The following is a 22725-nucleotide window of genomic DNA, read 5'->3' on the forward strand; positions in this document are numbered from 1 at the left end:
AGTAGAAAGAAGACTTTTTTTCAGCCTTCTTAATTATGTTCTGTTTATCTCTGTGAGTTTTAGGAATTAAAAAAATAATTCTGCCTAAATACTGTCAATTTAAAACAAATTTCAGAAGCAGAGAGATATGATATCTTCTGCTTTAAAACCATTTTAAAGTTCTTTTTATTTTTTTCCGAACCTTCTCCAAAGAGTATGAACAGAAAGTGGAAAACAAATTGACTAAGCCAGAGACTTGCTTCGTTCATTAAATGGACTGTGAAGATTGAATTGGTTGGCACTTTTTAAAAATTAAAAATAAATTTAAGAAGTTGTCACTTGAGAATTCTCTAGCATCTTGTGAGTGGCCATCTGTGATTTTTCGGGAACTAACGCCTGCATTTGTAGATTATCCAGGTCCTGGCTTCTCCCTCCACTCCATCCCCGTTGTGGTGGATTATCTTTTATCTGTCATTTATTTCTTGCATCACTCTCTTCCCTCCCTCTTCCTCTCTCCCTTCCTGTTCCACGTTAAGAGCTGTGCTCATCATAGGGAATAAAAACAAAAATAAAGGAACCTGGAATCGTAGCTCCCCCAAATCACACAGCATCGTGGGAATGCAGTGTTCTGAGTGAGAAACCCTCTGCGAGTGAGTGAAATGGTGGAGGGGGACTGGAGAGATGGGAAAGGTGTCTTGAGAAGGTGCAGCGTTGGTGAGCCTAAATAGGATAGAGTTCTTCTAGCAAATCAGGGCAGGGAGGACATTCTGGAGACAGGGATTGCCTTCTAAAAAGGCACATAGGTGAGAGAATCCTGGAGCCCTGTGGAGAAGAGGCGGGGGCGTGAGCAGGAAGCAGAGAACCAGATCCTGAAGGGACTTCCCACAATGTAATTTCTCTATCATGCTGTGGATAGTGAATCAGGCAGATGGAAGCTCTTTTATTCTGTGTTGTTAAGTTTTGCAGGATAGATTGCAGCTAACTTTACAACTAATGATGGAAGCTCTTTTTTCTGTGTTGTTAAGCTTTGTAGGACAGATTACAGCTAACTTTATAACTAATAAGTACTGTTGAGGGTCCTTAGAATCTTACATCTCTTTAGTAGATAGTTTTCACTGTTTGATATGCTAGATTTCAGGCCTGGTGCCTTCTCAGGGTCATGTGAGGCAAGCACACCTGAAACCATTCGTGCAAATGTGAGGAGGTTTCTCAGATACGTTGGACCAGTTCAGAAAAAAGTCTGCTATCCAAGAAGAAAGGCAATGTATAAAAATTGAGGCCTTACTAAGGGGAAAGAATTCAATTCATAGTTTACTAAAACAAGTATGCTTTGAATTCACCAGCTGACCAAGACGTCCTTCCTCTTGCACAGGAAAATAAACTGTTTATTGCCGTCACTCATAAGCCTCCTAATGGTTTATCAGACATTACCTATCTAGGCAATTTAGATGGAGCAGCAAAGAAAATTTAAATGTTGATTTGTTTGTGAACATGATATAGTGTATCTCTACCAAACATACTTAATTTATAAGGAAATTGGAACTGTCTGCTTGAAGTTCTTTTCTCAAATGTCATATATTAAGGATAGCTTCATTCTTTTCTTCAGGTTCAATTAGCAGACTTTCTAGAAGATTTGCAAGAAAAATCCTTGAGGATTGAAGCCTTTGTTAGTGAGATAGAATCCTTTTTTAATACCATTGAGGTAAGTTACCTTTTCCTTTTTACTTTATCCCAGTGTGCTTACAACATCACAAGTAAACAAAGCTAAAAGGACCTGAACTGGGGTTTGTGTGTGCATTTCTGGTTTGCCATTGTTGATTTTGTTCCATTAAAAGTAGTCCTTAAATCTTCCCTCTGTGTTATCAGTGAGATTACTTCCTAAGGATAAATGATGTGCCCTTAAAAACACATACACATACACACATAGGGTACTAACTATGATAGGGCAAATGCCTTACATGCTTTGTCCAATTTGATCCTTACAGTAACCATAAGAAATGGGAGTTATTATTGCTCCCATTTTACAGATAAGGAACTGAGATTTAGAGTTAAGTATATTACCCAAGGTTATCGTAAGTTGATAGCCAAGATTGGAACTTACTTGCTCTACCATCCTGCCTTTCACTGGGTTAGCTCTGCAGAGATGCTCTAAAGCATTGCCCGATATTCCATGCTAAGGACAGATGAGTGTCTTGGTACCAGTATCATGGTACCGCTGTCTTTGATGAGTTCATGCCGACCCTGCTCTCTCTGCAGTGAAGAAAGGGGATAGGAACGCTCCTTTGATATATGAAGGCAGCCCAGACATCCTTACTGATCAGTCAGGATTGACAGGCTTCTGTGGGAGGCTGAAGCGCACTCCTCATTCTAGCTTACTTGTGAAAGGTCTGCTTAACTCCTGTTGTAAATCAGTTAACCCCTGCTGATTATTTTTAGTGCTGTTGCTGCCCAACCTTCACTGCCACCAAAGTGATCCTTTTAGACAGTAAATAATAAGATTACCTTATCACTAGCCCCCTAGTCAGGAAAATGCTGTGGATGGAGGAGCCTGGCAGGCTAAGTCCTTGGGGTCGCAAAGAGTCGGACACGATTGAGTGACTGTCACACACGCTCGTCAGGGCAGCTAAGCTTGAGTTGTCCAGATGGGCCGTGTAGTTGCTCCGACTCTGGCAGAAGGTACCCCTTCCCTGGAGAGCATCTGTGAATGTGGCGACCTGTCCAGCATCCTCGCTGTTCCCTCCTTCACACTCTGAGTTTAGTAGAGTGGGAAAGATGGTGCTGAACCCTCTTGGCTACCTGATCTCCATTCATCGTGACGCCAGGTTTTGTCCTGTGGGAATGCAGGTGGGCAAGACTTCCCTACAGATATTTTTGTGTGTGTTTCATTAACTAGAGCCTTCTCGATAGCCTTCTTACAGTGAATTCTGTTGCACAGCTAACTATGGCAAAGGAGGTTGATGGGCTGAAAATTCCGATTGCGTACATCATCTGCATTTCTCTTACCAGAATGCCAAAGATTAATTCTTTCGAAGGCTAGTATTTCTCGTAAAAAATACATATACTTCTTTTTTCGCTCAGAATTGGTTTTTTGTTTTTATTTTTTTAGGAAAACTGTAGTAAAAATGAGAAACGGCTGGAAGAACAGAATGAGGAAATGATGAAGAAGGTTTTAGCACAGTACGATGAGAAAGCCCAGAGCTTTGAGGAAGTGAAGAAAAAGAAGATGGAGTTCCTGCATGACCAGATGGTCCATTTTCTGCAGAGCATGGACAGTGCCAAGGACACCCTGGAGACCATCGTGAGAGAAGCCGAGGAGCTTGACGAGACCGTTTTCTTGACTGTGAGCACCATTTCAAACAGATCCAGACACCTTGAACCCAGTCTGGCCCAAGCCTATTTTTGAAAATTCAACTTTTGGTATTTCCTGAGATCATACATATCCCTCTGGGGAGTCTCTGTAATTCTCATTTAAAAAGTATTAGGGCATGCCAGATGCCCATGGAAAAGGCCCATCCAATCCTTAAAGCCATAACACCCAAATCCAGCAAAAGGGCACATGGAAGCCAGCCCACAGCATCATCTGTCCGTTCTGTCACAATGGATTGGTCGCCTTCTAAGAGGGAGGGAATGCAGCCTGAAAACTTTATTTGTGCTGTGCTGCCTGTGGGTGCTGGCCTGATCTTGCAGTGCTTGTCCCCACTCCACTGCCTAATCTGAAATGACCTCTCGACCGTTCGCTCTGAGCCTAGCCAAGTGGAGGGTAACATTTTGGTACACTTTGAGCGTGCAAAAGGACGACATACTATGATACCTCTTTTAGGTATCATGTTAATCTTTTTACAAGGGTCTTCCTGGGGACCAGATTAATTCAAACGAGGACCCTGGCACAGGGCACCCCTTGGGAGCTCCTCAGATGTCACCCAGAGGCGGCTCTTTCGCTCTCCCGATTCCCTAAACCGGCAGTATGATGCTGGTTCCCCTCAGAGCCAGGGTTAACCAGGAGTGATGGCGATGTTTTCCTCGAGGGCAATTCCAGACCCAGTTGTCAACTCCCAGGAAAGCACCTTTCTATGATGAGCTGTCAAAGCTCTTCTGTCCTCCCAGCCCTTTAGTGAAGACGAGATAGAGCAAGGCAAAACCAGGCAGAAAATTTGGGTGGGATGGACGTGGCATCCTCAGAGGAGGGTGAAAATCATTCAGTTGCATTATGCTTAATTAAGGCAAAGCTTTAGTATTTTAAAATTAAGTACCTCATGTGAAGTATAACATTAATAAAGTGCTTTGTGTTCCCTAAGAACCTTACCTGGGTTTGATAAGAATATTTTCTTCTCTCTAGAAGAACAAGTTGTGAAAAAGAAAGCATGTTTTTCCTACTTATAAAAGTGATAGACATCCATTTGAGAAAATTTGGAAAATATAGAAAAGCACAGAGAAGGTATCATCTAGAGATAACTACTGGTTACATTTTGCTCGCTCTCTCTCATACACTGAACACATTTAAGTCATTTTTCTTGCTTCAGAGAATTCAGTTCTGGAAACTAATCCATTTGTTAATAGAGAGAAGCAGAGCAGAGGCAACTGTCACCACTTTGCCGATGGTGGAGGGTAGACCCAAAGCCCCCTCCATCCAAGACCCTGCTCCCCCCCCTTCTGAGCACTGATTCCTTTGTTGCCTGGGATGAAGCCCCCCAAGGGAAACAGCCTCAAAGGTAGCTGAGGAGTGTAATGGTTTTTAGATGTACCTAATCATAACGCTCTAGGTTGGCTTTTCTTTATGGTTAATTCGTTTCTCTCTCTCTCTCCCCGCCCTTCCCCTCTCTCAATCTCTTCTGTCTCTCTCATTCCTCCATAAGTCGTTTGAGGAAATCAATGAAAGGTATAGAAAACGTAGCACAATGTAGTGGTGACTGAGAATAGCATGACTGTATGCTTTATTTTTAATATTTTGGTGCTTTATAGAAAATGAGCTGCCAGTTAAAAAAGACATACATTTAGTGAGCTCCTGGATTTGCACTTTTAGCTACAGTGCTTTTAAAAGCTAAATGAAAGCTTTTGAAAGAAAACTGCATGTGCTTTAGTTAAATAACAATTATCATAATGTAGATATTTAACTGCTTCCTTAAGATGTAGTCTGTATTTCCAACCTAATCTAGACTAGGCTATCTTTGCCATCACTGTGTACAGAACATTTTGTAGATGCTTCAACTTATTGGTTATGTATGAGTATTTGAAAGGATCATTCATATCTGCCTTGAGCAATTTGATGACTTATGTAATCTTTAATGGAATGTTCTCTCATTTTCTCTTCAAAAGACAGGCATGCATTTATCTTCTCTTTCTGTTCAGCTCACCTAAATGAATCTTCTTTTGATTTTTGTTTCGTGTTTGTTGTTGTTTTTAACACTCAATGTAGGAGAAGTTCTTCATTCATTTAAAAGGCAAAACACTCAACAAGAAATCAGGAAGTGTTGTTTATAAAAACACATAACAGCAGATCTTTGTTTATCTTCTGAGCATCTGATAATGAGATGCTCATACTGATCTGACTCATTTTCCTTACTGCCCCATAGCCAGGCTTGAGGTCTTTCCTACAGGCTGAGCCTAATGTGTTTTTGAATCAATTTTACCCTTTTAATGTAAGTTTCTAAAATTGTGAATATCATCTGCAGTTTGCTTCATTCAGTCTCAAATTGTAAAATAGCATAAAGTAAAAATTCAGGAATTTGTGATATATTAAAATATAGAAAAATGGTTTTCAGTTAGAAACCTGATTTTTTAGATGAGAACCACACAGATGAATCCTGTTTACCTGTTAAGGAAATCTATTCAACAGAATATTTCCAATATGTAAACATTTCTTCCATAATTTAATCATAATTAGTATGAATAAAAAGATATGGGCAAAGAAATAGACAATGAAAAAACTGATAACAATGTATAATGAAACTAAAACTTCCCCCTTAAAATTTATGTTTCATATCTACATTAAACTATATTTACAGCTTCTGGGGTGAAAAAAGAATATTGCCAAAATGCTTTAAGAAAGCAAGTTGTATATTAATATTGGCAATAATCAATAAGGGTTTTATTACAGTGGCTCTGTTATAAACAGAATTACTCAGGGAGCTTTAAAAAATGCTGATGACTGAGTCTTGCCTCCTGAGATTCTGGCTTAACTGCTGTGGGGTGTGGCCAGGGCATTTTTAAGGCTTGCTAGGTGATTTCAGTGCACAGGCAGCTTTGAGAACCTCTGGTTTCTCACAGCCTGTCCTCTGGCCCGGTGGTGCCACAGACTGGCTGAGCCTGAATTACCTATGTGGCTTGTTAAACCAAAGCTCCTGCAGCTCCAGCCCAGATCCACTGCAGGTATATCCAGGTGGGACCAGCTCCCACATAAGAGCCAGAGGCACACTGCGCGGGTCGGAAAACGGATACCCAGGCCTTGCTCCCAGCTTTCTTTTCTTTTTTTTTTAATTACACACTTCTTCTAAGTATTATTGACATTTATTTTTACCCCCTCAAAGTATATGGATTTAGAATGCCATTCCGTATGCACTGGACAGCATACAGGTGTTTTTGCTTATTTATTATATTTCATCCACTTGTGGAAGATACTAATCAGCAAGAAAATTTAGTGAGTGAAAATTTGCAAATGTGTTTGCCTTTAAAAATGCTATAGTTTCACGTTTTTTACTTTTCTAAACATTAGAATATTAACTTACTAATATGAGTTGACATGCATTTAATTCTAAATACCATTTCTTTGGTTTTGTGCTTGAACTTGTTCATCTGTGTGTCTTTTTAATTAAGTTTGATCTCATTGTCCAATTGGCAATGAATTAATCTTTGCTAAAGCTGCATGTTGCCAAAAGGAAAGTATACTTGGGATAACCATTATTTTTCTGTAAAGGAAAAAAGATAACAAAATTTGGGATTTGATGAAGAAATATGAGCAATTAAAGAAAATTTTGTTAAATATGCACACATGTGATGAAGATTGATTTTTTCCACTGAAATGAAACCTTTCAGTTTCTCAAGACTTCTACCTTAAAGTCTCAATGCTATTGGTGTCCCTGTCTATGAGAAATGCTAATTTTCTAGTTTCTTCCCCTTGCTGCTTTTTCTCCCTCTCATCGTATTATATATCTAAAGGCAATGCTTGCATATTAAATAATTTTTCACAACACCAAAAATGCTTAAATTAAAGAATGCTGTCAAGCATATTTAGACTCAAACTTTGCATATTCTGAAAAACACATTTGCTTAGAAAATGCTGTTCTGTTAAGAGGACGCATGTTTTTTCTCTGTTTTGCTCTTTTGTGTTATAATAATGGAAGGGAGTCTCAACCATTTGTAGGACCTGTTCATAAAAAGACATTGGCTTGCCCTTACACACACTGATAAATTTTAACAGATCAGTGCATGAGGGAAAATTCAAACATTTTACATGTTTTATCCATAGCTATAGCTTCTGTGCTACGAAGAGTCCTCCATTTAGTCAGTGACATGTATTGAGAGGGCTTAGTATATGCACTTGTAACCCCTCTTGGTTCATTTTGAGTCTATCATTTCTGCCCTCTGCATCCCTAAGGCCTTAATTAAGGTCCACGTTGCCTTCCCTCATCTGGAGCATCCCAGGGCCTCCCGGCTGGCTTCACCACTGCTCCGGGTGCTAGAGAGCTTCCCTCAGACTCATGCCAGGGTGTTCTTCCAAAATTCCCTCGTGTAAAAACTTCCATGACCCTCCCTGCCTCAAAGGACAAAATGGAAACTCTTGGTGGACGTGAGAGACTTCCCAGTCAAGTCACAAATCGCCTTTCTAGTTCATCTCTAATTGTCTCCATTTCCTAGTTCTCAAGGTCCATGGTCCCCTGCGACCCTTGAGTGTGTCTTACTTTTTTATAGCCCCATGCCTTCATTTATCGGAGAAGGCAATGGCAACCCACTCCAGTACTCTTGCCTGGAAAATCCCATGGACGGAGGAGCCTGGTAGGCTGCAGTCCATGGGTCGCGAGGAGTCAGACACGACTGAGCGACTTCACTTTCACTTTTCACTTTCATGCATTGGAGAAAGAAATGGCAACCCACGCCAGTGATCTTGTCTGGAGAATCCCAGGGATGGTGGAGCCTGGTGGGCTGCCGTCTACGGGGTCACACAGAGTCAGACACGACTGAAGTGACTTAACAGCAGCAGCAGCAGCCTTCATTTATGCTGTTCTCTCGGCAACACTCATGCTCTCTTTGTTGCCTAGGAAACTCCTAAAGATCCTTTAAGACTCACCAAAAGTTACCTCCTCTTTGAAGCCCCTAATGGAGCATCTCCCTCAAATCAGAAGATAGTAAATTTTATTATTCCGAATACTTGTAAGCATAGTGAGCACTCTTTAAATATTTCAGTTGTATTTTATCATCTTTTCCTCTCCTACTGATAAATTTTCCAGACCTAAGATCCTGATATTTATAGACAGCCTACTATGTGCCAAGAAACATAATACTGTAGTGAAACCAGCAACGTCCTTTTTTGGCATGTAGATTATATTCAGGTGAAGTAGACAGACAAAAACAAATAGGTTGTAATGAGTTTAAGGAAGCAATACAACAGAGTTAAGTAATGGAGGCAGCAGCAGGACTGGCCTCTCTGAGGGGCTGGCATTCTGGCAGAGACCTAAATTAAGTGAGGCAGGAGCCACACAGGTGTCTAGGAGAAGAAAGCTCCAGTATCAAGTGGAGAGGCTGAGAGGTCGCTGTGTGCTGCCCAAACCCCAAAGTCCTTGGCGTTCCTAGTGGTTGATTTGATTTCTGGAAGGTATTTTCTGTCCTCTTGAGTAAGGTACACAGAGGAGAGATCCTCACCAAATATTAGGCCCTCATGCTAAAGATAAATGCTTTTGCAGTCCTTCCTTCCCGCATTTCCCTCTTCAGAATCAACCTTTTTTAAGTCCATATTTCACCTGGATGCCAATGCTGAGAGCTGGTATTTGTTGGCATCCCTCCTAATAGGGTCTTGAATATAAAGAAAGTTAACAATTTATATACTGTGGCTTATTTAGTCTTTCGAGAACAGATAGACTTTATACTCCTTTGTTGTTGTGCCCACAGCAGTGCCTGGCACTTAGTAGATGCGCATATTTTCTTGAAAGACTAAATGGCTAGATGTATAATATTGAGAGTTGAAAACAGCAAAGACATCACAAAGTATGTGACTTTCCAGATGGGCTCTGAACCTTTTTTATCTTTAGGGAATAAAAACAATCATTCAAGTGTAATCATTTTTAGGACTAACTTTATAGAGGCAAAATTAAGACTGTATAATTCAATGGAATCTGTTCAATTTAAGGATATAGGAATGGAGTTTCTAATATTACCAGTTGCACTAAAGAATGCTATGAATAGATTTTAGACACATCTTTCCAGATTTTGAAATGTTTTAAATCCTTTTTGGCTACAATGCCTCACAAAAACCACCACCACCAATACCAACAACAACTTCGTTTTGAATAATTGTTCTTAGCTTTCATTATGTATATGTTAATAATTTCTGCACTTATACAGAATTATTTTCCCAACAGGCTGCTTTCTGCAATGGAGAACACTGCTTCTTTAGAGAAAATGCCTGCTGCGTTTTCACTCTTTGAACATTATGATGATAGCTCGGCAAGAAGTGACCAGATGTTAAAACAAGTGGCTGGTAGGAACTTCAATATATTAATTACCTCAGTGAAATTTGGCAGTTATTTCTTGTTTGTTTTGTAAAGTTTTTGAAGCTAAGGAATTATAACTGGAAAAGGAAAAATATTTCTTGTAAGAATTTAAAGCTAGATTCTGAAATAAAGTGTGAGACTAGCATACCATTTCAGTTATAAACGGCATTTCCATTTGAAGCTTTGTGACTGTGCTGGAATACTGAGGAGGTGGAAGGACATAGCAGTGGAATCGAAGGGTCTTCTCTCTTTTTTCTCTTAAAAGAAGATTTCTCTCTCTTAGAGATTATTTGCTTCACGCCAGCAGCCAGATATAGAAGGAAAGAGAAATCAAGTATTTTCATATATGTTGTACAGGTATTTCTTTTGGAGTGGCTTTCCCCTCTTCAGTTGAGTTCTTTTTGCTTTTTTCAAACTAAACAGATTAACGTAGAGAACTAACAGCTCAGCATCATGCTCTGTAGCCAGGAGCCTCCTCCTACTCAGCTGTCAAAAGCATCCTGCCGACTCTTCAAAATATTTTTTAATGTGCTATTTTAACAAACAAGACAATGAAATTTATTTAGATTTTTTCAAAGCTGCTGTGTTTCAGTGAAGTAACCAAGTTTCACTTACTGTAAAATGTACTTAGACGCCCTCTTTAAAAGATGCTAGAATCATGCAAAGCAAACCATAAAGACAATTTCTGTTTTCAAATTGAGAATTAACTTTTATTCCTATAGGGAGAGTTTTAATTTAGTAACTAGTGAAAGCCTACTGTGTCTTTAAAAAAACTGAAAAACAAAAAAGCTCCCCAGCCCCCAACACTATATAAAATGAAAAATTCAGTTATTTGTCCTAATGGATTTTCTTTAGGTATATCTCAGAACAAAGGGGTATTTTCTTATCATGTCTTTAAGAAGCATTTGAATGGAGCCAAGATTGCAAACCAAGAAATTCTGGTCAACAGAGTAGCTCTTTTATTTTTAAGGGATTCTTTATATGCTATTGTTCATTTAGAAGGACATTCTTTTGAATATCTGATGGGCAGTGAGGGGGCATTTTGTACATTTCAGAGGTCACAAAGTGTTAAAGCTGCATTCACAAACAGTCCATGTGGCGATCCCAGTGGTTCCAAGCTGTTAAAGGGAGACTAGTCTCTGAGATATGAATGCCACACATTGTGCCTCTGCTTCACAGAGTAAGGGAAGGCGGTGACTTTTATAATGAGAAACAGAGCAGCCCCTGACATTTCTTCCCTGCTTACGTGATGCCTGGCAGGGTTGAGACTGTTTCTAATTAGACTGTCCTCTAATCTCACCACTCTAGGAGACAGGTTTTATTGTTATTCCAATCTGACCGGTGAGGCAATAGAGGGAACAGAGAATTGTTTCTCATATTGCTGTAGATACACAACTGTTGGGGATGTGTGTGGCGGGGGTGTTTGGCTTCAGAGTCTCTGCACTTGAACCACTGGTCTGCACCAGAGAGGCTGAGTGTATTGCTGTGAAAGGTGGGGTAACCATAGATTCGTGACACCCAAGGCTTCTTGACTCTGCTCCTACGAACTTAAAAAATAATATTCTGGTAAAATATGTGTAAAATAAAATTGACCATTTGAACCAGGTTGAAGCCACCGTGGTACAACCATTACCACTAATCCAGCTCCAGAATTCTTTTCATTTTGCAAAACTGAAACTGTGTATCTGTTAAATAACAGTTCCTCAGTCCTCCCACCCACACCCCCAGCCTCTGGCAACCACCATTCTACTTCCTGTCTCTATGGATTTAACTACTCTAAGTGTCTCATATAAATGGAATTCTGCAGTACTTGTCTTTTTTGTGACTGGCTTATTTCACTGAGTATAATGTCCTCTAAGTTCATCCGTGTTATACCATGTGTCAAAATGTCCTACCTTATTAAAGCTGAATAAATCCCATTGTATGTTGATACTGCATTTTGCTTATCCATTCACATGTTGATATACTTCTGAGTTCTTTTCCCCTTCTGGCTACTGCAGATAATGCTGTTCTCCTGGGGACTTTCTTGAAAGCTCAGTTGAGTGGGAATCTGTATCCACTACAAGTACTGAAGTGCAGGCTGATCTGATGCTGAGCTCATTGAGCATGATAGCTCTTTATGGGCATACTCTGTCAGGCAGAGGGAATCCATGGGGGCCATGCCTTTGCCCAGTTCCTTGACCTATGTCTAAGAAGCCTTAAAATAATTTAGCATTTTTTGGCATCACTCCTACTCAAGTTTATTACTCTAGAAGTGTAAATAGTGTTAATAATGTGTAAAGCCTGAGCCTCTGATGTTCTTGTGCCACACAGGAATTGTAAATCTAGCCACTGTTAGTAGATTACATACATGGACTTATTCATACTCCCTTTTAAATTTTAGAATAGTTTAAACAATAAAAGTGGTTCTTGTTTTGAAATAAGATGTTTTAGTTTCAATGTTTTTAAAGGAGTAGGTTAGGTACAAAATTATTTCTAGCCTACATGCATTGCTTAATTCCCTACAACTGCCTATTCCTTAAAATTTGTCGATTTGGGAGGGGGGCTCAGTTATCAATTTGAAGTTTGCTAAAGTACCTGATACAGAGATTTCTGAAAAGATGTTACCATTTTTAAAAGCATGTAAAGCTCAAAGTATAATTCATAGAGGAAAAGGGAGCATTTTCATTGTTTGTTCTTCAAAAAGTTCTCCAGCACTACTTCAAAGATGATAGACAATAGTCAATCTGCTTGGCTCTTCCATAAACCAGGGCAACATAAAATTTACTGAACTACATTTACCCGGTGGACCCCTTTAGAATGTGACTCTGATTTTCTGCTGGGAAGACAAACAGAAAAGTCACAGATCGTGTAAGAGCCTCTGAAGCACTGTCAGCCCTCGTGGAGGTGCTCTGACGGTGGGCTTCCTGCCTGCTCACGCAGCTTCCCGGCATGTCTCAAGCCTGCGGTCCCTCTTTTTTTACCAGATGAAGGGGCTCTACTTCAGCCCCATCGTCAGGGGCTTCCTGCTTTCTCCCCTCCATTTTCTGTGCTCCTGCAAAGGCCACGTTGCTTTCTGAATGTTAACCCTGGTTCTGTGTCAAGTACTTTGCTAAGCACTTGATATGTATTATCTTGCTTGTTACAACAATCCTGGGAGGAAATAGTATTATTGTTGTTTTCCTGTTTTAAAGATGGAGGAACTAAGCTGGAGTAACACAGCTTACAAGTAGGGGATCTGGCATTTAACCTTAGGCCGGCCTCTCCCCTCCAAAGCTCATGAACTTGCCCATTCTCTTGTCTTCTTTCTCATTTTTCATAGCTGTGTATTTCCGCAGCTCTTTATCTCTGTATTGAATCTTTTCAATGTGTCTCTTTTTGTTCCATTCTCTAAATTTAGAACCATTTATTTCTTCTAATTTCCACTTTTCTGTTGAACTAACCTTTGTTTTCTTTCCCTTCATTGTTGACTTTTAAGAAAGTAATCACATAAAATTTAGCCTATATTATTTAGCAAGCTCATCTCTCAGGAAATTGTTAACTGGAAAATAATAACCACAAAAATAAAATTTAAAACAGTTCATCTGTTCAACTATGGGAATAACCTTTTCCTCTAATTGGTAAACTATATTCAATGCTTTTATATCTCAAAAATTTTGGAGGAGAATTTAATAGGAGCTTAATTTATAGCATTGTATGTACATGAATGTTCAATATGCATAACTATAAACTTTTTAAATCTCTAGTAAAACACTTGAGAATATTGCCTTTTCAAACGCAGAACTATTTATTTATACTATCTAGGATTTGTACTAGATATCTAAACCTTATATTTGAATCAGTTAATAGGGTGCTTTTCCCTCATGTAATTTTTACATTTTTTAAGAATTAAAAAAAATTGTAGGTATAGTCATGTTGGATATGGGAAAATGGGGTAGTAGTTTCAGAAAGTGTATTTTGATATTTTACTCATGCAAGTCTTTTGCAGCCTTGATAATAAAGCAACTATAGATAAAAAGGGTTTCCTCGATCTCTATTTGAATATAGATTCTATATTGCCATAGAAGGATATGATGTTGGTTACTAGCAATGCAAACTCAAGGTCTTGTTTTGAAGGAAAACCAAATCATTTGGTGCATCCTCTAACTTGTATAATTTTATTACTCAAAGTACAGGACTGCAGAAGAATATTATCAAGTGATCCCATTGGGAGGTCCATTTTTTTTTTTTTAATTTCTATGTGTATCATAGTGTATATGTACGCATGCAGAGAAGACATTTTGGAGAGAGTTACACACAACTATAGTAACAGTGGTTGCTTCCAAGGGATATCCTTGAGTTTGGAGGGCTGTTGAGAACAAGATAGCCCTCCCATTTTTCCTCCATGTACTTCTGTATTGCTTGTATTATTATCAATAAACACAGGTGACTTTTGCAAAAAAGAAAAATAAATCAATAAAACAGCATTAGTTGTAATAAATCTTGCTTATATTCCAGTTCCACAACCTCCTAGATTAGAACCTCAGGAACCAAATTCTGCCACTAGCACAACAATTGCAGTTTACTGGAGCATGAACAAAGAAGACGTCATTGACTCATTCCAGGTTTACTGCATGGAGGAGCCACAAGATGACCAAGAAGTAAACGGTAGGATTACTAACATGTATTCAGATGCATATGTACATTTCTACATCTTAATGTGTACTATTTAAACATATACCTATTATGACTCTTTCTGCAAAGCATTTGTAGGCACTTATAAAAGCAACAACGAACCAACAATTATATAATGAAATGACATATAAGCAAAAGTTGGAAATCAGGACCAAAGAAAACAAGAATGCATAAATATCATCTTAATGATGAATACTTTAACATGAATAAAGTTCATGAATGAATACTTTTCAACATGAATATTTTAACTGAAATTCAAATTTGGCTTTGAGTTCTCAGGTTAACAAGAGCAATTGAGTGATTCTCATTTTCAGGCATGAGGTAACATACCAAAGTGTTGAAAACAAAGTTTCGATCAGAACTGAAGTCTAAAACACAAGCATAAAGTGTCGCACTTTGCAGAGGAGAAATGAGCTGTATATAGGACACTGTCCTCCACAGTAATTTTAGTGCAAATGCAGCATTGGATATCATGGTTGGCATTTTCTCAGATCCCCCTTTGATAAAAGTTGCAAACAAACTATAAAGGTAAACTCAGAGTTCACACTTCTCAAGGCATGAAAAGACTGTATGGTATAGTCTTCTGGTGTCCCAAATTAATGTGAAGATAGAGGTAAAGGTGCTTGGGAGGATGAATGGATCGCAGGTCTTACAGCTGAGCCTTTTGTAAACATCTCTCTGTTCAGTAAGACCTCTAATAAGTCCTAGAAGCCAAGGATCAGATGGATCCTTGATGGATCAGAGTTGGGAGTGCTGGCATTCTGTGTTGCTTGTTTAAGGTAGACCCATATTTTTGGAAATCAGATGAGCATGTGATAAGACTGACATGGCATAGGAACCAATTTGTAATAAGGAATGAATTATAACTTATTTCACTGTTAATCAATATTTAAGACTTTTGGGATGTCATGTGATACTTAAATTAGAAAAAGTAAGAAAGCAACCATAGGCATATTGTAAAGTTGGCTAAATTTGTTTATAAGAACTCATATCTTATTGGGAACCTATTACCATACACCTGTCACAGCACAAGAAAAGTGCTCTTAAAAAAAAAAAGAAAGAAAGAAAGAAAAGTGCTCTTATTCCCATTTGCAATTAAGAAAACAGATGTGAGATTAAATAATTTGCCCAAGACCACAAAAATTACTTGGGACCAGGACAGGTTTTAAATAAAGGTCTTTTGGACTTCAAAGCTTATGTTTTTATTTGCTTGACTCTGTGGTTGTTTTGTTATACCACACTTCACCTCCCTGTATATCCAGTTATATCAAAGAACCTCATGGCTCTCCAAGACTCCTCTGAACAACTCTTTACTTCCTGGAGCACTTTATAAAGTGCTCCACCTCCCCAACTTCCCCTATCATGCCAAACACATACCTGTCCCATGTCTCATTTCTTTGATGCCTTGAACTCTGCTGATGCCAGTTCAATAATCTGATGGTCTAGATGTGTAATAGGTCCCCAGTAACATATATTATGTGCTTTGTACCAGGCTAAACGACTTAGTCTAAAAGGATAATTCTATTGAGAACCACAGGTTCTAGGCTATGGGGGAAATGTTTTTCAGTGTATATATGTCTTTATGACATTATTCAAGCCAAAATTTCATCCAGGGAAGTATATCTCACTGGTAAAGAGAGATGCAATTGAAGAAGCCTGCTGAATTGAAGATTTCCTAAATTTACTTTAAAAGGGAATAATCTGGGTTTCTTAACTGGAGGGGTTTTGAAGATATGACATCCTAGAGTAATAACAGAGGATACCTGGAATTACCAGAGGCTAATTTAGAGAAGAAAATCGTTCTTTTAAAAGGAAAGAAATTTCAGTAAAAATAATCAGATTGGCCCAAGGGGCAGGTGTTCAGAATGTTATTGAGTAATATTTACTACTAAAATACTGCAAGTAAAATAAGTAATTTTAGGAAATATCTTGATTGAACAAAGTTGTTTCTTAGAATAGTTTATGCTCTGTCAACGGTGTTTAAGTATTTCTATCAATTATGGAAACCTCTAGTTGAAAGAATTCGGGAATTCATGATAAGGAATCAAGATTTGAAACTTTGAAAATCATACTGAATGGTTTACTAATCTATAAAGATGCTTTTTAACATTGCACATTTAAGAAACATGGGATTGTCCTTATTTTATTAGGTACTCTTTTAAAATATTGCCATTGCTTCTTAAGACTTTTCTTGAGAGTGGATTACTGAGATTAACATAAATTCCATGCAATTTTAGTATTTGCTATTAAAACAAGTTACTTTAATTGTGGTATATGAAACTCAGAATCTTACTAATGTGCTATTATGTTCTGGTAAGTGTTCACAAGTAATACTATGTCATTCTCTTTTGGAATGTTATTGCTTGAATGTTCTTAAATGCTATCTACCACATTGTGATATCTGTAAGTTTATCAGTTTGTATTTCCCACTGAAAAATGTGTAGTTGAATTTTTCCAATAACTGTAGCTTTCAGTTAACTTAGGAAGATACCTTAGAGTTTATGATTGTGTTTTATGCTAGATTTGGTAGAAGAATACAGAGTGACCGTGAAAGAAAGCTACTGTGTTTTTGAAGATTTAGAACCTGACCGATGCTATCAAGTGTGGGTAATGGCTGTGAATTTCACAGGATGTAGCCTGCCCAGCGAAAGGGCAATCTTTAGAACAGGTAAGGAGATGGTAGGGGCTTCCCAGGTGGCTCAGTGGTAAAGAATCTGCCTGCCAATGCAGGAGACACGGGTTCGAACCTTGGGTTGGGAAGATCCCCTGGAGAAGGAAGTGGCAATCCACTCCCATATTCTTGCCTGGAGAATTCCATGGACGGAGGAGCCTGGAGGAGTCCAAGGGGGTCACAAAGAGGCGGATGTGACTCACCAACTAAACAGCAGTAAACAACAACAACAAAAAGGAGATGTTAAGGGGATGTTAAGAGGCAATACTCAGTTCTTTACAGACTATTAAGATCAACCAATAAGCATTTGTTAAGCACCTGTTGCATGCTGGGTGTTGTACAGTGCTGCGTTTACAACAGTGAATAAGACTGGGCTCCTCTTCTCAAGAAGCTCATACTCAAGTGGGGAAGATACAAAACAAAAAATCATAGAAAATGTGTGGTAAGGGCTGTGATCCAGAACACTCTAGAAGGATATCCAAGACTGGCTGGGGCAGGGACAGGATCAGGAATGGCTTCCTAGAACTTATGCCTGAATGGAATCATTAAAGGACCAGTAGGAAGTAATATGTTAAAGGAGTGTATTCCATCTGGAGAAGACATATGAGCACAGGTGTCAAGGTAAGAAAGAGTAGGGAGTGTGCAGGATACAACAAGAATTTTGGTATTATTTCTTGACTTAAAAACAAGGAGAAGAGGACATGAGTTAAGAAAGGCTAGTACATAGAGTTCACACTTGCTAAGGTAAGAAGCTCAGGCTTTCTCATATGGGTGCTAGGAGCCCCCAAAAGATTTTTCAGCAATGGTATTCAGCTGGAAATGCATTCCCATGATGGAATCTTTTCACAAGGGCTTAAGCAGCTGTGTCAGAAGCCAAGTTTGCATTGTATTTAAGATAATTGTAACTGCCTTAGGGGGAGAAATGACTTACTCCCTCTTTTTTATCCTTTCTTTTTGCCTTTTAAAACAACTTATTGAGTACCTATTGATGGCAAGATCATGGCAGCTAACTTTTGTGTAAAGGAAGGGACAAAAATCTTCATATTATTTGCTTGTATATGTATGAAGAAACCCTGGTAGGATTTATAGAAGAATTTATAGAAAGCTACTAACAGAAGCTGTCTGAGGATGGGTGAAAATTGGGCAGTTTGAAAGGCAAAGATGGGAGGGAGACCTTTCACTATGTATATTTTTATACCTTTTGGGTTTTCAACTCAGGACATATTTAAAAAAAAAATTAAAATCACCCCCAAGCCCAGCGACCAGGGAAGCAGAACTGCCATAGACAGCTCCACAACTGCCCTGGTTCTCTCCCCGCAGCCCCCTCCACCCCTGTGATCCGCGCTGAGGACTGCACTGTGTGTTGGAACTCAGCCACCATCCGATGGCGGCCCGCCAGCCCGGAGGCCACCCAGACGTACACTTTGGAGTACTGCAGACAGCACGCTCCCGAGGGCGAGGGCCTCAGGTAAGGACCCCTCTCCATGGGAAGAGCCCGGTGAGCCGGAAACCCAGCGCAGGGCTCTCGACCAGCCTCTAAGTTTATGGTCACAGAGGGAGAAACGCTTCCTAAAACCCTGCTGTGCTAATGAAGCTGCTGACTTGATTTGCAACTCTATCACTATTCATCAATGAACCCTAAGTTTGTAATAAAGCACACTACAATGCAGAATGGTGACTCCCTTATAAGAAAAATGTATGTGAATTTTAATAAGATAGAACATTCTTTGAGGTATATTTAACTTGAATCATTAGACAGGATATATGCATATGTTCTGTGCTTTTTTAGTAGTCATACAGAATAGGTACCACCTAACTCAGGAAACTAACAGTGAGCTTGTATATAATGTAAATTTGAATGTCTCCATAATATATTGGTAATAAAAAGGAGCTAATTACATTTACATTATCACAGACATACTTGCCTCTTCAAGAGCATGAAAAATCTAGTGATTTTTTCCAGGAAAAAAGAAATGTAAAGCTCTCTCAATAAAAATTATGAAGCTAAAATTTATTAATAAAAGTCTGTATATCCAGTGGGTCTTTGGTAAATGTTAATTTATTTACTGAGGTGGTGTTTTCTTAACCTCCAATCTGTGGCAATAGGGAATGATGTTCCATGATGAATATTTAGATTATTATTATTGATATCCATATTTTGCTAGAGACATTTAAAAATCAGTAATTTTCTGAGGCAAATTATTTTGGCAGGATATGGAGCTTGGAAATAATGGTATGAAATCAGACAGCTTTTTAATAAAGTGTGTTATTTAAGCTCTTGATTGTCTTCCTGATCAAGCCACAGCTGTTTATATAGTTATGATGTGAGGTTTCATTCAACTGAGCAATAATTATAATTTCTTTCAAATATGTGAAGATAAGCTTCACAAAATAATGATCAAAGGATGAAGTAACGTTGAGTGGAGTGTATAAGGGTGAGATGTGGGCCTTTCAGCTGAAGTGAGAACACAGTAAACATACAAGAAACAACGTCTCTGTTAATGTGCCAATTGCTGGAAGGCAGGACTCAATGATTAGCAAATAGCTGAGTGGTTAACTCAGAGAGAGAAACCCCCACACACACAGACAGAGACAGAGAGACTTAGGAAGAGAAAGAAAGAATAGAGGAAGGAAGGCAGAGTGAGACAAAGACAGAGACACACAGAGAGATTATTACTGGCTTCTGTTAAGCATTTACTATATATCAAGTCACTGTCCCAAATGCCTTATGTATGTTGCTTTATTTAATCCTTACATACACTCCGAGAGCTAACAGATGCTTTGAGAGCCTAGCAGCTAGCAAGTGGCAATCAGGACTCAAATCTTGTTTTGTTAGATTTCAGAGTCCAAGCTGCTAACCACTGTTGAATGTCACTCATGAGAGTCCTGGACATTCTCTGCATAAAAACTTTTGATGCTGTGAGAGCATTTGATCAGAAGTGCCTGAGTCCCCGGGCAATCTCTCCCATCATTCTCCATCATCAGTGAGGAAGCCCAGTTCTTTCCAAGGCAAGACCAGACCATGAAGGAGTGCTTTGGAGTGACTCATCCTTGTTATGGCATTGGGACTCAGCTGGCATTTGCATAAATAATACCAGCACAGTTGGATTCTTAAATCAGCAGAAGTCTGGAAACCCTGAGACCTGGTAGCCGTTTCACTGAGGGAACTGTGATGTCATCTCTTAAGTGTGGCTACAGGAAGAAGGGAAAGGGGAGAAGGAAGGAGAAGGGCATCACCGAGGGCCTTCGACTTGTCAGGAGCCATGCTAAGTCTCATCTAACCCTCTTGACAATTCTAGGAGGGAGGTCATGACTTCCATTAAATGAAACTCAGGGAGGTTAAATAATTTGGCCAAGGTATTAAATGATGGAGAGTTCAGAGTCATGATGCAAATCAGTTTCGTCTTATTCTCTCTACTACTTCTGAAACTTGTGTCATTATACAGACTGAGTTAACACACCTTAACAGCCCAACAACTTGGAGTTATTGTATACCCTTGGTTTCTTTTGTCATATGAAAAACATAGATGTAAAGAGAGAACCCTTTTAGTTAATAGTTTTCCTTTCTCTGGTCATTCTGAGGCTCTCAAAAAAAGTCGATTTGATATCAACGATGAAGAATGCATTCCAAACAAATCCTTCATCAAAGCTAGAGAAATCAATGACAGTTTCATTTCTAGGGAAAAAATAGCCTTCCATCAATTTCATTAAGACAAAAGTTGAGCTTATTAAAACATGACTTGTCATTCATTTATGCCTTTGACACTTTGCCAGTGGGTTCTCTTAGTTTTTCTTGCCAAAGGAGAACATCTGAGAGACTAGATAAGCACAAGTTTATAGAAGTTATGAACCAATACAAGAATCCTTTGTTATTGAATGGACCTAGTCCAACAAGTTTAGAAGTGAAGGGAAATTCCACATTCTGAGCCTTGTTGATAGTTTGGGGCTATGTTGGAGATGGAGCTCTTTTCCAGTTAGGTGTTAAAAGACCCCTTAGTGCCAGGAGGTAGAATGGTATGTTCAATCCACAGCTCAAAGATGACTCTCCAGGCTCTTTGGATACCTGATGCATCTCACAATAGGTCGTTTTTAAGGCAAGCACAATTTTGTTGGCCACAAATCACTACCCTATTCGTTTGATAAGTCTACTGCTGACACACCACATCAGAGTGATCCCTCACAAATACAAGAAGCCTCAGCGCTTTATATCTCTGGTTGGCATCAACAAACTATGAAATAATTCATCCTTAATTTCAGAGGCCCAGGGCTGCAAAACTCATTTGTATCTCTTTTGGTTCGTTCAAGAGGGAAAGAAAATTCAACTCTTTCGGAGTGGTCATGTGTCTTGTGTCTTTGACCATCTGGTTGTTAAAACCAACTTTAAAACATTCCTTACAATGTTTGATGGTTCAAACTCTATTAAACATTAGCTATTTAGCAGTCATCTATATTGCCAATCTCTAGGATGTCAGCTGTAGACAGCTAGTCAGACAGTAGAACTGATAAACAAAGAATCTCAACATTTTATCACCCCTAGCTAACAAAGCAAACTGTCTCTAGTTTTCCTTTTTATTAGAACCACATTCTTCACTTTGGTTTTCTGCATAGCAGTGCATAATTAAAGTTATTTTGTGTCTTGGAAAGAACAGCAAGCCAAGGATTGTCTGATCCCACTCACTTGTTGGCTCCATAAAGGGATTATTACGTAAAGTTGCAGCCTCAGTGCTTGGGACAGTATCTGGCATATTGTAGCTCCTCAATACACATGTGTTACCTGAATGGATATATATCATTAGCACTGAATACATAATAATAACAACAACAATAAAAGTTAGGTTAGTTTTGAGGATAATGTTATTCAAAATCGGAAAAAAAAAAAAAAGCAAATTGTGCCAACAGAGTAAAGAAGAATGGTGAATGAGTTAGTCTTAGTGAATGGATACTTAATTAGGAGATAGGACTAGTCTAACTTGGAAGATTGGAAACCTTTTCATGGATCACTTATAGGGAAGGACACTTATGATCTTATTTATCCATTGGTTACACAACCCTTGCATACATTCTAGGTTCTATGCAAAACTCCTATGCTAAATCAGATGTAAAAACAAAACACATACAAAAAAACCCATAAAAAACTGGGTAAGAACAGGAAACTTTCTGTGCAGCTCTTCATTACAGGTCTATTTAATGAGTGAATGAAAAGATGAATGATGGCATTAGCCCATCTCCTTTTGTCCTTGCCAACTCCAGGTCATCTCACTGGAATCTCTAGCAAAGAAAAGATGGAGAACTAAACAGAACTAAAAACTAAATGAATTTAGATCTTTCTCACCCTCAATCCCTGAAAAGACAGACAGCCTTAAAAGCTCTTGTCTGGAGTAGGAAGAGAAATTGAAATGAAGAGGGGAAAGAAGGATGACTAATATGAAATTGCACATACGCACACAGGGGGCATTGATTACCCTTTAGATTAGGGAGTCTAATTTTGGTTGCCAGAACAGAAACACATCCATCTTCAGACTGGCGTTCACGCTCCCAGCATGATGACCTCTAGAAGTTCCAGTGTAAGACCAAAGATGCTGGTTGACCCCTTAGAGGAGGTGTCTAAACGCAGCGAGCCTGTCGTGCTCCCGAGCTTCCTGACGTGATGTCTGAACAGCCGAGCAGTTGTCCCCCTGCCATCATCCTCACAGAAGACACATTTGCATATTTTGGCGTGTG

General features: G+C 39.0%; 1 protein-coding gene across 2 annotated transcripts in view; it reads left to right on the top strand.

Moving 5' to 3' along the window:
* Positions 1-22725, top strand: part of CMYA5 (cardiomyopathy associated 5) — a 97896-nt gene that overhangs the window by 56570 nt on the left and 18601 nt on the right. Inside the window, exons 3-9 of one of the 2 annotated variants that reach the window (XM_070468607.1) lie at positions 1586-1681; positions 3086-3319; positions 4833-4855; positions 9549-9667; positions 14157-14306; positions 16855-17001; positions 18325-18472. In XM_070468607.1, the coding sequence (XP_070324708.1) occupies positions 1586-1681; positions 3086-3319; positions 4833-4855; positions 9549-9667; positions 14157-14306; positions 16855-17001; positions 18325-18472 (917 nt within the window). Of the gene's footprint in view, positions 1-1585; positions 1682-3085; positions 3320-4832; positions 4856-9548; positions 9668-14156; positions 14307-16854; positions 17002-18324; positions 18473-22725 lie in introns of those variants that run through there. The other variant, XR_011488125.1, reaches the window with a different exon arrangement.

This window comes from Odocoileus virginianus, chromosome 6 (genome assembly GCF_023699985.2).
Source record: "Odocoileus virginianus isolate 20LAN1187 ecotype Illinois chromosome 6, Ovbor_1.2, whole genome shotgun sequence".
Lineage (NCBI taxonomy): Eukaryota > Metazoa > Chordata > Mammalia > Artiodactyla > Cervidae > Odocoileus > Odocoileus virginianus.